This window comes from Columba livia, chromosome 8 (assembly GCF_036013475.1).
Source record: "Columba livia isolate bColLiv1 breed racing homer chromosome 8, bColLiv1.pat.W.v2, whole genome shotgun sequence".
Taxonomy (NCBI): Eukaryota; Metazoa; Chordata; class Aves; order Columbiformes; family Columbidae; genus Columba; species Columba livia.
In genome coordinates, this window is record NC_088609.1 from 24,461,075 (window position 1) to 24,477,273 (window position 16,199).

General features: G+C 39.5%; 1 protein-coding gene across 9 annotated transcripts in view; it reads left to right on the plus strand.

Moving 5' to 3' along the window:
- The window catches only part of EVI5 (ecotropic viral integration site 5), a 105,851-nt gene that overhangs the window by 31,350 nt on the left and 58,302 nt on the right, over positions 1-16,199 (plus strand). For 7 of the 9 annotated variants that reach the window (XR_010474097.1, XM_065071130.1, XM_005498734.4 and 4 more), the window contains 4 exons: positions 7,200-7,429; positions 11,410-11,599; positions 14,442-14,666; positions 15,683-15,757. Coding sequence is in view for 8 of the 9 variants with exons in the window: in XM_065071130.1 (XP_064927202.1) it covers positions 7,200-7,429; positions 11,410-11,599; positions 14,442-14,666; positions 15,683-15,757 (720 nt within the window). In the remaining variant the exon portion in view is untranslated. Of the gene's footprint in view, positions 1-6,627; positions 6,712-7,199; positions 7,430-9,491; positions 9,637-11,409; positions 11,600-14,441; positions 14,667-15,682; positions 15,758-16,199 lie in introns of those variants that run through there. The other 2 variants (XM_065071133.1, XM_021292581.2) reach the window with 2 other exon arrangements.

Sequence of the window (16,199 nt, forward strand, 5' to 3'; positions counted from 1 at the left end):
AGAAAGGAGCTTTAATGATAAACATATGTGCCCTCCAGTGTGTGTTACTTCTTTGCAAATGTCTGAGGATAGTGAAATGGCTGAGTTGCATTTTACTGAAAAGAAAAAATAAGTCTTCCAATCTAGTGCTAAACCAAAGTGACTTTGCAGGAGTTTTTTATTTTAGCTGATAATTCTGATTCTTCCCTCTGTTAGCTGAGGGGATGGTCCTTCAAGTGTGCGTGTGTGTAGCTGAACCTCAAACACAAAGATGTTTTCCAAGCTGAGGCCTAAGAGAACAAAGAAACAAAGGAACTTCGCTGTCAAAGGTTTTTACCAGAGTCCTGCAGTATTTTCTCTTGCAGCCCTGAGGAGCTCTCAGCCACCTTTTGTACAAAAGCACCATATCTAATTCTTTTCCCCTGGAAAGAAGACATCTGTGGTTTCCTGAAGGTTGTTACATTCCCATGTCAGGTTTGAAACTTGTTTGATCAAGGACCATCTTTAGGTGGACAGGAGATGGTGTCTCAGAAGCACTGTGGTTTGTTTTCTCAGTAGCGTAGTAGGACAACGCAAACCACACTGGACTTCAGGGGTGATTAAAAACCTGGAATTGTTGTTGCAACTAAATAGAATTCAGTGCAATTTGGTCAGTGATTGAAATGTTATTCATACGAATTTGAACAATGGTTCTAACCTTGGGTGATCACCACAGTGTTTCTAATGAAGTAGCTCCTTACAACACCTCATGTGTTAGATTGGTGTGTTCTGTATGGGAACTTGCAGCTTCAGGATCCTTCTTTCAGGTGTTTTGGGACCATTAAAACCCCAGCAAGTTAGAGTCTGAAGGCAGCTTTTAAAGAACGTGTATTTACTAAATGATACTACAGAAAGATTTCTGATAGCTTAAGATTTATACAGTGTAAAATGTTAGCTTGCTTTATTCTTTGTATCAGAAAGACTTGGAGAGCTTGTGAATATCAAGTGAAATGGAAGCTGGCGAATGCTTAGCCGTGACATTCCTCACTATTGTTAGATGATATTACAAGAAAAATCAGGAATATAAGAGTAATCAGGAGTTTTTCCTCAGACTTCAGCAGAGATCAGTTGTATGAATTAGCAGTGAAAAAGATAGAGATGAAGCTTATATTGAAACCATATTTGAGCCCTAAATGAGGGTTTTAGCTTGTCAGGAAGCATGGTAACAGGCTGATTCACCAGCTGCCTCTCCTGCATGTGTCACTGACTGAGTCAGTGTAATTTATTCTTCAGATATTAGAATGCTTTTAACTTCGAAGCAAGCAGGAGACTGGGTCCACGGAATGCTATTTAACTGGCTCAAAAACCACATACACAATTTCAGCCCCAATTATGTCAGACTTCTTTCATATGTAGAATAGCATGAGGGATTGCTTCCTGTATTCTGGAAGTTCCCATTTCTTTCTCTTCTCAGGAAGAGAGGAAAGAATAGAGAGCATATAATATATACTGTAGTGTTTGTGTAGGAATTGTGGTTATTTTTACCTTGTCATGTGATAGGAACAGTTGAGACAGTGTTTTGGGTAATCAAGATACCTGTAATTTTAATATAGATTTTCCTCAGGGAAATGCAGAATGTAGGTATTGAGCTAATTCAATGTGTACAGTGAAATATCTTTTAAAAATAAATCTAAGTAGACTTTTTTTAGAAAAGCAAATATTGTCTTCTGGAAAATGCAAAAATATGCAGTAGTAACATGGTGCTGCACAATAACTTGGGATTCTCAGGGAAAGGGATTTATATAATTGTATGTAATGTGGGATGCTGTGGTCTACCTTCAGCTAGCCTGCCTTAAAATATTCCATATGCTGCTCTGCTGCAGTGTTCCTTTGAGTAACACAAAAATCTAAACCCAGTGTTGTACTTCCTCTTGGTAATAAAGCTCTGTAATGAGCAGCTAGTTAAAGATACTAAACATAAAGCTGGGATAGTGAATTTTAGACATTTTAATTGGCATATATAAACTGCACATAGTATGTGTAGTATCAGTATAAAAACTTATTATCTCTGTAGTAGCTTGAAGTACATAGCAGACAGATCTGTGCCTTGCCTGATGACTGACTAGATGGGTGAGAATTGCCAGCAGTTCTGTTTTGCTCACTGGAAACTGCAGCAGAGTAGAAAGTCTTTAGGAGTTAGGTCTTGTCCCTCTCATTTTTTTAAAGACCAATATTTTCAAACTCAAAATTCACACGTGTATTTAGGACGTATCCACATGGTCTTAGGTAGGTGGATGCAAGTGAGCTCTTCTGGTGTTCTTGTTTTTTTTGGCAAACTAGGAGCAGTGTAGCTGTAAATATGGCTTGGAGCCTGGGTGGATGTGCCTGCTTTGGAGTGAATGGTGCCTGCTGAGTTCCATGGGCCCCACACACAGGGGGGCAGCTGAACCCCTGCCTGCTTGTCTGCAGGCCTGGCCATCTGCGGTGGGAGGTGGTGCTGGCCCTGGGAGCGGGCCAGGAGCAGCGTTTGTGTTTGAAGTCTCATTAATTGGCAAATTCTTGAGTGAGACCCCTCTGGGGAAAAAGCACGTTTTTAAAATGGGTTTGCTCTGGTTTTGGTCACACATTAATAATAATTAATAATGGCTTGATCGTACTGATGGTGCTCTCGATGACTTGGCTGGCTTCCCAGGCAATGTAGGTTACCTTTTATACTCTTCAAATGTATAACAACTTGAATTTCAGCGTCTGAAAAATGCTGGGAATAAAAGGGAAACGAGTTCTCTTTGCATAGTTGTGACACTGGCGGTGGTGAGCTGAGCAGACTACTGCTAAGCGGGGCTTGCAGCCGGAGCTGGTGGTTGTTGGCTGGTCAGTGGTGGGGCTGGGGAGCAGAGCCCGTGCGAGAGCTGCCTGCACAGCTGTGCCGGCCATGCCCGCTGCGGCAGGTAGAGCAGCCGCGCGTGTGAGCGCTGCAGGGGGCAGGGAGGGGCCAGCACCTGCCTGTGCACCCACTGGGGATGGTGGCCAAGGCAAAAGCTGTCTGGTGTGTAGTTAGTTATGGCTGTGACCTAGCTATGATTTTGGGATGGGCACTGTGGTGTATCTGGCTGTCCTTGTGACTGCAACAAACAGCTGAGCACATGGCTGTGATCTGTTTTCCACAGTAATGAGCAGCAAAGGGAAGGACACTTCATAACTGAAGTGCAGAGCATCATTGTAGCCAAGAGGGAGGCATTGCTGCAGGCCTGCAGAAATATCACTGGTTAAAGGATAACCAGTTTTTATAAGAAACATGTGTTTAGGAAAGCCTTGAGGAGGCTCTATCCAAAAATACAAAGAAAAGATTAAAGGTTTAATGATACTGACTGACTTGAATCTTTCCAGAATGCAGCAGTAAGCAAAATCACATCTCTAAGGCAGGGAGCTGTTAAACCAAGTGCTCACACAGATCTTCCTGTGTTTCCTGGACTTGGTGATACCCAGTGGAAGTATCTGCCATCATTCATACTGGATTTATTCTCTTGTGTGTAGCTGAAGGCAGAAGGACTAATTTCAACAATTCGATAGCTCTGTCATTTTTTTTAATTAGGGAACCCCAGTTTCTCTGAATGGGCTACAGTGAAACCTTTAGCTCTTTGTGCTGTCAGAGGAAAGAGGTACATATCTCTTGGGAGTCCGTAGGATTAATTTTTGTACTACTTGTGTGTATTGTCGTAGTTGTGGGAGTCCGTAGGATTCACTTCTGTGCTATGTGTGTGTATTCTTAGCAGTGGGACACACATTTCTTGTTGCAGGGATTGTCAGCAGAAAGCTGGGAGGTGGAGTTGGTCTGTGGTGATGGGTAAGTACAACCATCCTGTTAGGTGGAACTGTGTATGTAGAGTTGAAAAGTTTGACACGTAGCAGGGATTTTCCTTTGTTATTAAGAGAAGGGTAAAGAGTTGGAAGGGCAGTGTAGGAGCATGGCGTGTGTTGACAGAAATAGTGGTGCGTGGCTCCTAGAAAGGTTTTCCTATTGTCTAGTTCCAGTGACCTGTTTTCTGGGAGGCCTTAAGTCACTTGCCAAAGAATAATTCTATGAAATCTTCTGTCACTGGGTATAAATTTTGAAATTAACATAAGTGAAATGGTGAAATGTGAAAATCCTGTTACTCTATCCTGTTTGGGGAAAGGGATAACAAACATGATGGCTAAATGCCTTCATGTGTGGGGCCAGGAGTCTCCACTGATGCTGACAATTTAAGAGAGCTGGCTTTAGATTTTTAGGGAACCCTGGCAAAAGGGATGATGGCTTGACTAGTTAGCTGTCAGATCAGAATTTTTTTCTCAATTTAGCTTGGCCCTGGGTGACTGCTGTAGCTGTTTTTCCCCACATGAATTATTTGTGTGCTTTTGATACCAGCTTCACTGTGAGCCTTTTGATCTTCAAACACTTGCTTTTTGCAGCTATGCATTTTGCTTGCTGTAGGTGTTAATGCTTTCAGATAGTTGACTGGGAATATTTTTTGGGTACTAATTTTCTGAATACATTCTCATGAAACTCTAAGCTGCTTTTAGAAACTGTGGTGGTGTTAGGCACATTGTTCTGATTTAACTGCTGTCTTGCATGTTTTTCTTGGCCATACATTTTCTTAGTACTCTTCATGTAATTGGTTCCTACAAACTTTGCATTATTTTTTTACTGCCTAGTGATATGTTGATGAATAAATGTTAGCAAGATTTTTTATTTCTGTCACCTCCCCCACCCCTGCTTCAGCTATTTTAATGTGGAGTAAGAGCCCCATAATGTATAAGCCAGACTCAGCTGGGATTGACTTTTTTGCCTTAAGTCCTCCTAGTTACTTTACTTTGTGAAGAGATGAACACCGATTTGTGTACTTCCTCTTCTTACTTCTGTCACATAGGCTATTACTCAAAATTACTGCTTTTCTAATATTTATTTATAAGATTATTAGAATGGGTGACTCTTAAAACCTGCTGCGTATGGCAATCGTTTCTGCTTTGTTGTTAAGATTTGCCCTGTTTCTGCTAGCATTTATTTTTGGAATAGTTATATTACTTGTCATATTTTAAGCAGTTTTAAAGCCTTTGAGAAAATAATCAATCTTAACTGAAAGGTATGAGTTACCTTTATCATAATGCTATTTTATACCAAGCGAAACAGCAATAATTTATCCTTTCATAGCAATAGAGAATAAAGGATATTGACTGAGTGAAATATTAATGCATGTATTAAACTTAAGATTTTGAAACCTCCGCCAATTTTTCTTCCTTTCTTGTATAACAGATGGTGTCAAATGCTAGTATTAGAAGTGACTTTTCTAATTGTATCTTTAAAAGATCATGTGTTAGGTTTTTTGTTTGTGTGGGTGGGTTGGTTGGTTTGTTATTTTTTCTCCCAACATTGATATACGTGAGCTTTCCTGTCCAACAGTGATATAAGAACCAACAGGAGCCTTTCTGATGTGTATGTTGGGACATTACCATTCACACTTGTGGTTTGTGTGCCTGCATCTGAAGATTTCTAGCAAAAGCTGTTACTGTTTGCAGAATGAATGTTAAGCATATGGAAATTGGAAACCTCTTCGCAGTCCTCTAGGAGAGCTCTGAAGTGTCATGTTGCTGGTGGAGAGGAAGGGGAGAGATTGAGTACCACTGGTTTGGTTTTGGCCTGTAGTCTTCCTCTTGTGTTCTGAAGGCATTCAGCTTGTCTTCCTTTCGATAAGATGTGAAAATAAAATACTGCTGGATTTGATTCACAAAAAAAGTTAATTGTAGCATTGTATCTAAATAAAAGCCTCTGCCTTAGCACCCTGTCATTCAGGCTATGTACTGTGCTTCAGATAAATGCACTGCGTGCTGAGATAGAGTTACTTTTTCCTGTTGAAATTCTACTTCAACTAGATACTATTAGAGGATGTTGGGAAGGGATTTTTTTTCCCTAAAGCTCGGTGTCTGTACTGTCTTAGCAATTACTGTATAGGCTGTACTGCAGAATTGTTTGTGACAACTATTGAGCAATTCAATATTTTGAGGAAGTCAGCAGGTCAAAATAAATAGTTACCAGCAGCAGAACTTCAAGGAAGTTCCTTTTAAGGCTTGGTTTTGAGGAGTTTTAACGTTTTGCAAGGCAGTGAACTCTTCCTTTAAGGTGCATCTAGATTGTCTCTAAGTTGGGCTGGGGAAGAATTGAACTCTGAGTCACTGTAAGTCAAAGCCTCTTACATTTTCAGTTGCTGAAGGGAGCTCTAGTGAGGCTTCATTGGAAAATATCTCCAGGGGCTGCTGTTTGTTCTCCAGTGATGAAGGAACCTGTTGGGCTGCATTACCCCATGACACTGGTCAAGAAGCAGCAGCAGATTATGATCAGCCCCAGTTAACAACCTCCTCGTTCCTGGGCCTGCGGTTTCCCCGACTGTCTGCTCAGAGCTCCCTTCTGCTCTGGGAGCAGCTCTCACCTTTTCTCTAGGACCCCTCTCAGCCCCCAGGCTTGTCCAGGCACAGGTGGTGGCATTAGGGGTCATGGACACTTGGTGTAAGGGTGACCTGAAGAGAAAGTGAGGAAGCAGAAGAGCTGGCTGCATGAGGCCTTGGTGCAAGACATTCGGGAGCTGTTGCAGATCCATGGATGCAAATTCTTTGTGACCATTTTGTGCACACTGGCAGATACCAAAGGATCTTTTGCTTTGGTGCGGATGAGAAATGTGGTGTCCCTGCTCCTCTGTCCTGCTGCTGTAGGGACTAAGGAAGGTGAGCAGTGAGTGGTCTCGAGTAGTTACACTGAAGTACTTGTACTGCTCCAGTGTCCATCAGTAGAGCAGTTGACTGTTTCTATATCTATTTTTCTACAGTTTCTGTGCCATTATTAGCATATCAAGATGTTTTAAAATAAGCTTTTGTTTCTAATTATTTTTGTAATGGTAAGTCTGAGCCGATCCTGGATCCTGTGGTCTTTCTGTACTGCAGAAATGAGCTCTGTGAGTATATGACCTCCAAGTCTTGCTTTGTGGATGAGCCACGTACTTGCATGTTACTACTTCTGTAATATTGTATTGGAGTCGATGTTTGTGTTGCTTCTGACAGCTTTGGGTAAAATAAATAATCTCAATAATAATAAATAAACTCAATGTCACTTCATGCATATTGTGTATTTTTTGCTTCGTTCAGTACGGCAGGTTTACTGAAAAAAGGTATTAAAAAAGGCAACTCTTGCATCCTCTTCTTTTTTGTAATCACAGGTGGCGACAGACAAGGTTGCAGGCAAGCTGAGCTCTACTCTCTCATGGGTGAAGAACACCGTGTCGCACACCGTCAGTCAAATGGCCAGTCAGGTGGCAAGTCCATCTGCCTCACTACACACTACATCCTCCTCTACCACTCTGTCTACACCCGCGTTGTCACCATCCTCACCAACACAGCTGAGTCCAGATGACTTAGAATTACTCGCTAAACTTGAGGAACAGAACAGGTGAATGGAAAACTTTTTGGTCTTCAAAGTACAGTATGAGACTAAAATGGATTTGTTGCAGTTCAGCATAGAGGCTGTTCATTTCAATTTCAAGGCCCCAGGGTTTAAGAACTTGTGTTCTTGTGCTATGTTTTTACAGGTTCTGGTTTTGTGGAACTCTAAAAGGTATTTTTCTCTCCTGGTTTACAGGTGTGTTTACAGCTGCCTCTAATCCTAAGAAATTATACCGGAGAAAATGATTTTCATATCCAATTTAAAACAGAGTATCTCAGGGATGAGATTTTTGTATACACTCCTCACCTTCTGAGATCAAAACTACAATTGCTATTAGCTTTTCAATATCTTAGATTCTGAATTCTGTTTTGTTTTGGTTTGGTTTTTTTCATTTTTATGAAGTTCTTGCTTTCCACTGTACGCTTGGAGATAAAACAGTGCTCAGCCATCTTCCTGCTGTTACACTTATGGTGGCAGATGCATAGTGTCTTAATTTAATGAAAAGTAAATTTCTAATCAGTCCTTTCTGTTCATCTGGCTTTTATTTTTTGGTATAGTAAGCAACTGTTTTTCTTGGCAGCGTTTCTATGAGTGTATGTTTATCTGTACCACCTACAGTTCAGGATGTGGCTTCCAGTTGGATCGGTTGCTCTTGCCACGCACAGTGATTGCAAAGTGGCAATCTCACTAAGAAACATGGACTGCATGATTTCTTAATGATGAATTTCCAGAACCCGTCCTTATTTGCTCCTTTGAGGCAGGACTTTGAAGCCATCTGGCCTCTTGCAAAATTTGGTTATATTTGACAAGTACATTTCTGATTGACTGCAAAAGAGAACTTGAAATAGGTTTTAGACTTAGCGGGTAACTGCAGGGCTTTGATACCCACTGGAGGCTGCTGTGCCTGCTGCTGCAGGGGAGTGCACAGTTTGATAGTTCAGCTCAGACTGGCTTCTGTTCCAGCTTCTGCCAGTGTGCTGGACTTTGCACTGAGGCAGCCGAGGTACTCCCTGCGGTGGGGGTTGTGGGGTTGGGGTGTTTTCTTTCTCTTTTTTTTTTTGAACTCTGCTGTTTCAGTGCAGAGGATAGTAACTTCCAGTAGAGGAAAAGAGTGGCTGGGAGGAGGAGGGGCAGAGGCCGCTGTGTCACCTGGCATGTCTTTTCTCATGTTCCTATTCTGCAGCCCAATAGCAATACAACTGACAAGGAGTTTGTATCTGTCTAATTCTTGACCAAGAATGAAAGGCAGCTTCTAGATCCACCTCATCCTCTCCTTCTTGTGGTTTATGAGGTTGTCCCTCCTTCAAAGATGAGCTAGATGTAATTTTTGCTGTGCAAATGGAAATTTATCGAAAGAAGAAAAAGAAATACTTAAATGGAGTGCTTTTAAGACAGCTAATTTGCATTTAATCTGAGGCATTCTGCTCTGTTCATGACCCAGTGGCTCACTTTCAGGTGAAAAGCAGTGATACCTGTTCTTTGGATCACTTACCCATGTTGGAGTGTAATGTCTTCATCTCATGAAGCCCTGCAGTTAAACTGGCTTGCGTTTTGAAAGAAGAATGTGAGCTTGGGCTTGCTAGGCTTTCTTTTTCAAGTCAGCTTTCTTCATTTAGTAAATAAGCTTAGCAAATCTTGTCTGGTTTGATTTCATTTTAGCCAGAGCTGTTATTCAATCCCACAGTAGGCTTGTGTGTGAATTCAAACTAGAGGCTATCCTATCAAGTGTACCTTTTCTCATGAGATATCACACTTTAATACAGAAGTGTGATGCTTGTATGCTGGGTACACTGTGGCTTCAGAACACTTTGAATCTGCATTTTGGCACAGCGGCACTTTGTTGACAAGGAATTCTGAACACAGGGGACTATTCTTGTTCCTTCTTGCTAAAAGAATTGCTGGTGATGGGTATTTTTAAAGGTTTAGTTTTCATTGCTGGCTTTTCTGTCAATAAGAAGAATATTAATTAGTTAAACAGCTAGAAGCGGAAATAACTCAGATTGTAGCAGCCTATTCTGTGATCCAAATATACTGAAAGTCCCCTCAGAATAATGAGATAGCTCAGTCCAGAGTCCTGGTGGAGCTGTTTGGCATTAGTAAATCATTTATAAAGTTTTAGGTGAAAGAAAAGAGTGACTAAACACCACAGAACTCTTTACTTACTAAAAGAAGAACTTCTCAGTTTCAAGTTTAAGGACAATGAGTTTATCCAGGTAAGGCCAAATTACAGAAATTAGCATAACTTTTATAGAGAGCTGTGAAACTGGAAGAGACCAGTTAGAACCTTGGGTTTATAATGTCTGTTCTGTGCTTGTTTTTCCTCTGCGATTACTTTGAGTTTGATCGTTAAGCACTGTGTCGAATTGAAAGGAGGAGTTCCAAACTGTAAATTTTTGTTACGGATCAGTATAGGCCAGGTTTCTAAACATTAACAATGGAATTTTTTCCCCCTCAAGACAAGATTTTCTGCGTTCCATTAATATGGACTAAATTAACATTGGTCTTGAAAAAGCTTGTTTGTTGGTTTTTTTTTTGAAGGCGTTACTATTTAACACTTTTCAATCCGAAATACCACTGCAGAGACTGTACTTCATGAATTAATTTTTCCCTAACTTCTGTAAACACCAGCAGCTGACAGCTGGGAACACGGAAAACTGGTATAAATGTCTCTGTCGTAGCAGAGCACTTAAAACTTGTACTTACGCTGAGATTCCTGTACAGTTTCAGGTACAATATAGCTCAGGTTGTAATTTATTAAAAATCTAAAATCTAACCTGACCTTGCTGAAAAGCGGGGGGGAGGCGGGTAGCTTTTGTGCAAGTGCATTGAGCAATTATTCAATCAGACATCGGAATTCTTGGTAGTTAAAGCACAAATTGAACTATTGATATGGCAAAACACTTTTCCAAGTTAGTCTGAATTCTTGCTCTTAACAAACATGTGGTCTAAAAGATTTCCACCTGCTTATGGGGCTCTATTAGTTGTGGGCAAGCAAAACAGCTTTTTGCCCAGAATCCCCAGCTCCTTGTGAAGCCAGTGGCCATAGAAACCAGCTGACGGGAGTCTCTTTAGCAACTTGTCCAGCACTTGACATGTCCCCATGTATCCCTCACTGCCTCGTCACTGCAGAAGCTCTCATGTCTGCACTCTGTCTCTAATTACACATTCATTAGCTGTGCTAACCACTTGTGTTGCCCGGTCCTCATTCTTTAGGTCTGAGATTTTTCCCATGCATTTGTAAAACACCATGCTGATTTGTGAACAGTTGTTAGCAAATGTCAGTTGTTTTGAAATTGCTCCAGATTTTAATTATTCTGACTGTATTTACACTGTCTTTTTTTTTCTTTTTTTTTTTTTTTTTTTTTTGTAGTGTAATCACGTAGACTTTTAGGAGGCTATTTTTAGTATTTTCTTTAAAATTACTGTCTTTTGCAGTGGTTTGACATTTGACACTATCACTGAGGATATTTTACTTATGTTCTCTTTGTCAGTCTGATGCACTGTTGCTAGTAAAGTCAAAGCCTTTTTGCTGGTACTTAAAGCCTCACAACAAAACTTGTGTGTCTTACCTGTAAGGCTATGAATTTCCTATTGATGAATGTGTAAAAGAGGGTTGGACTTGCAATGCTTCTGTACTGTCTCTAATGTGGTGTTTTGATGTATTAATTCATGAGACCACAGAATGGTTTTATTAAGATCTCAGTGTTGTTGATGCACAATGTGACATTTTAACCTCTTTCTTAAAATGCGGCAGCGTGAGTTGTTCTTCTGTCTGCAGAATCTGAGATATCAAGAAGAAACAGCAACATTGACCAGTTCTTCTTTTCAAATTTAATACAAATGGATGCTGGAAAAACTGTTCTGCTGAACCTTTGGGTGCATTCTTTGTAAAGATGTTGGAAGAATTGACTTCTAACCAAACAATTAGTAGTGTAGTCCTGTGATTAGAGGAACTTGAATTTGGGTTCTGTGTGCTTTCTTTGCAGACTCTTGGAAACAGATAGTAAATCCTTGCGATCAGTAAATGGGTCAAGAAGAAATAGTGGGTCTTCTCTAGTATCAAGTTCATCAGCTTCTAGCAATCTCAGCCACCTTGAAGAAGACTCATGGATCCTATGGGGGAGAATTGTGAATGAATGGGAAGATGTACGGAAAAAGAAAGAAAAGCAAGTTAAGGTTGGACACTATTTTATAGGATATATTTGTAATAAGTGATATATTTGTATAAGTGATACTGTTTTATCTTCCTTTTGGTCTTGATTTTTGCAGAAATGTATAATAGAAGCTTCCAGTTGAATCTATTGGGTCCCTAAGACTTCCTGCTTTCTGTGTGTAACTGTTACCAGACTTTGGTAACATTTTGCCCAGCAAATGTCTTTTACTGAAAATTAGATACATTTAATGTGCCTTGAATACTAAAGGTTTCCGTCTACCTCTAACAAGAGATGTATAGGGAAAATTTGTTTCATGTTTCCAAATTGAAATTACCAAAAGAACATAAGGACATCTGATAGCTGGGTGCTATGATTATTTTCCCACTGAACAACTGTCTTTCTAAAGCATTCTTATGAGGAGAGCTGATAATTCTGCTGCGTGCAGCTCTGAGTGTAGTTTTTTCTGCGTGCCAAGTGTGTTGATCCCAGGGATGACCTTAAGCAGAAGAACACATGGTTTCTAAATTCTGGGTGGATCGGACAAACACTGACCACTGTGCATCATCCGGTCTGGGTTAGTTGTGGGCATGTACAGAAGTGGAATTCAATTACACTTTAAATTCCAACTAAAAGCATCTGGGGCATTTGAACATAACCATGTTTCAGAGGCAGCAAGTACAGCAGCGTGGGATTTTTCTTTTGTAGGCAAGTTTGTTCTGCTTTGGTTCTTTATTGGCTCTACTCTGTAGTTTTATGTGCAGAATACAAATTTCAAGGTCTTTTGAGCAGTTTGAAATGTGTGTGTATGAATAGGTTGTGGGAAGGCAGAACAATGGGCTAAAGTGTCTTTTATGTGCAGCAGTTGTGAAGAGAGAACATGACTTGAGAGAGGAAACAAGGGAAGAAAATGAATTCAAGATTTCCTGCTTGTCTAGGGAAAATGGGTTCTGGAAAGGTGTTCCCAAAAGGCCACGAAATGAAGGCCGTGAACCTGCAAGAGAATGGAAAAGTAGATCTGGTTGGATATAATTCATTTGAACGTTTTGAAGTGTCATGAGCATCACTTGTTTCCACAGCTGCCAAGTATAACTTGTGGAGTTTTTAACTAACTTTCAATACAGATTTAGTTATATTGCTAGTGAGCTTTCGTTTGCTGGTTAAATAATTGTCAATATTTTTTTGTTTTTGTTTTGTTTGTCAAAAGTCAGCCTAAACAGTGTCATTCTGCATTTCCGATGGAATACCAGAGCATCCATACCTATTTCCTGATTGTACCAGTAGGTACGGCTTTAGCAGCATAGGTATCTTTTTGTCTTGGCTGTAAAAGCTGGTCTTAAGTTACTGGATACCTGGTAAGTGTGTTAAGTTTTAGACATAGGTGCATATACCTTCTTGCGTAGGTGATGTGTTCTATCCTTATGTCTTTTGATCCACTTCAGAACTCACCTCCTGTTTATGGGGGGGTTCTGAAGGATGATTTAAGTCCCGCTTCTCTGTGTGCTTAATATGGTGTAGAACAGCATCTTTTTAGTGCTGCTTACTAGCTGGGTTTTCCTGCTGTTCCTTTAGGAATGTTGCAGGGATTAACCCTGTTACCTCTTCGAGCAGGTGCATGGTCACTTAAAGCCAGAAACCACTTGCTAATGCTTCATTATTAGTAGCCCTTGAGGTTTTAGATGACAGAGCTACACTCTGATAGTGCGTGGTTGATGAATGAATAGCTAGAAAGAGCTGTGGAAAGCTGATGTGTTAGGGTTGTTGTCTTGGAAGTCTTTTAGGAAGTAACACAGGGTGTTGTAGTTGTGTGGTGGATGAGACAAATGGTTGGAGTGGCATTACTAGGGTGGTTCTGAAGAAGGCTGGAGATCTTGAGATATCAGAAAATTGAGGTCAGTGCTGAAAAACTCCTGCAGTAGAGTTCAAGCTGAACAGGAACAGAACTTGAAAGTGAGAGTCTCTTTAAAAGTTATCACTGTTGCATTAATTAATGTTTGGAGAAGTTAGAGAAATATTTGGAACAAACAAGAAGTGGAAGCTTTGCAGAATAGCAGATGACCCTGGCTTCAGAATAAAAGCTAGTGAAAGAAACTACCCTTTAGGAGACAGAATACTTGATACCAGTTCTTGAGGTAATAAATAAATAAATAAATAAAATTAAAGGAACCTTCTCATCTTGAACATATTATCTTCTAGATCAGACTGAGTCTTGTTGCACAAAGTATCACTCAGACAGCCTGAACTTCCTGAATCATACTTCTTTCTCAGTTTTCAGATCAACAAGACTACTTTCTGCTTGTGCTTTCTGGAAAGACAAGTATCAGGTTCTTAGATCTGTTGATCTGGGAAGGTTTGAATTGTGTAATACCCAACTGATTTATTTTTTTTATATATATATATATATATATATATAATTATTTTTTTAGGGAAGATAAAGTAAGTTTAGTAAATAATTTTTAAGTGGTGATTTCTTATACATCCATCACAACTGAAAGTAACACCCTTAGTTATATTTGTAATCTTTTGTGAAATATAAAAATAACTGTATTAAATTCTGGCTAATGGGAGTTCTTGTTTAAAATTATTTGAATATTTAGATTTTCAAGTAGCTTACTATGAATAGGGGACCGCTTTCATTAGCTAATTTAGCCACTGAAAATGATTCAGATTCTCCTTACTTACATTAGCTGACAATCTACGACACTAAAACTGAGGTTTACACATTATAAACTGTACGATTGGTTTGTGACATGATGCAAACATTTTCTGAAGTTGTGAGGAACTTAATTTGTTGAAGTGTCTTGTTCTTTAGGCTGTTTATATTTTTGGGAAATATAAATGCATTTATGTCTTTTTTTGTGCTTTAGGAGCTGGTTCGAAAAGGGATACCTCATCATTTCAGAGCAATTGTTTGGCAACTTCTGTGCAGCGCTCAAAGCATGCCAATTAAGGATCAGTATTCAGAGCTTTTGAAAATGACATCTCCTTGTGAGAAATTAATAAGAAGGGACATTGCCAGAACATACCCTGAACATGATTTTTTTAGAGAAAAAGACAGCCTTGGACAGGAGGTCTTGTTTAACGTAATGAAGGTAAGTCAGTATTTCAGCCCCTGAAAATACATTAGCAAGAATGTGCACAGAAGTTTGGAAGAGAATTTGCCTTGCATATAGTGAACTTGCATCAGTTTCATGTGGTTTAAGTTTTTTAAACTTACTCATCACTGGAATGGTTTGACAAATTACAATGCAGTTTCAAAGATAGCTTTCAAATATAGTATTCCTATAGTTCATGGGTTTATTTTGTAAGAGATTTAAAAAACTAAGTTTGCATTAGAACAAAGTCACATGCTAACTGCTGACAGCATAATGGAATAAAGTGTGCCCTGAAGTAAAGCAAACAATGCAGACGAAGACAAGAACACTGTAAATCAGAACTAGCATTCTATTTTCAAGTGTTTTTAAACCTGCAGGTGGCAGCAGCAGATGGCAGGTACAAGTCCACGTGCAGCAGTTGCAGTGCCCATGCACATAATGAGAATGCCACCAAAAAATTAAATCTGCGTTATTTTGTCTTTGCTGTGCTAGAGCTTAAATTTTGAAAGACAAACTTTTCCATACAACATTTTCAACTGAAAAGTTGGCAGGTTTTCAGATCGTAATAACTTCCAGAACTGGAAAATTAAGATACAACATGCATGGAGATCACCACATTTCTTCCACCTGTAGATAAAAACTGCAGCACATAATTTTTCTGAGGAGGACTGTTGTTTCTTCATCTGGTCTGTCTCCTGTCAAAGTAGTAACCTTGTGCAGTCTGTCTGCCAGCTGTTGCTGTTATCTTTTGGTAAATTCCTGTAGTTGGAGACTGCATGTATTTTTTTAGGTATGCCTTAGGTTTAGCTTTGTTGGCTATCAGAGAGCAGAGCTCACATCCCTTTGTAGCAGCAGGTGACAACTAGAATATCTGACTAAAACTTCAGAATAAAATCTTTGCTGGATTTGGGAAAGGAAGAGTAAGTTATTAGCAAAATAACATCATGAGGTATGATTACTTTTTATTGATGATTAGATTTATTTGTTGAGAGTCTTGAAACTTCATTTCCCAGGCTTATTCTTTGGTGGATCGTGAGGTTGGATACTGTCAAGGAAGTGCTTTTATAGTTGGATTGCTGCTCATGCAGGTAAACATGATATTAAAAATATGTGAACCTTTAAAATCCCTGCTAGAATGCATAATGTATCATGGTGGTTTATTGCAAATTTTTATAATAGTTTTCCTTCGTCATTTTGTTACAATGACATTGTCAAGGGCAGCTGTTTACTCTGCCAATCAAATGAGACTTAGTCTTTGTGGTTCTATTTGCCAAGATACTATCTGTGAGTGGGAGAATACATTTATTTCTCAGAGCTAAGGTAGGATTGCAGACTTGCAAGCTATTTTGGTGACTGTTGTTTCAACTATTAACAAACTTCTCTGTTACACTGAATCTCCTCAGAGTTCAAATGGAACTTTATAGTTGATTTGATAATCTTAAAGCTGCCTTTGTATTACTGCCTTTGTTTGATGACAGAATAGGGTATAATATAAGAAATTTACAGACCTCCATTTTAGTTTAGAAATCA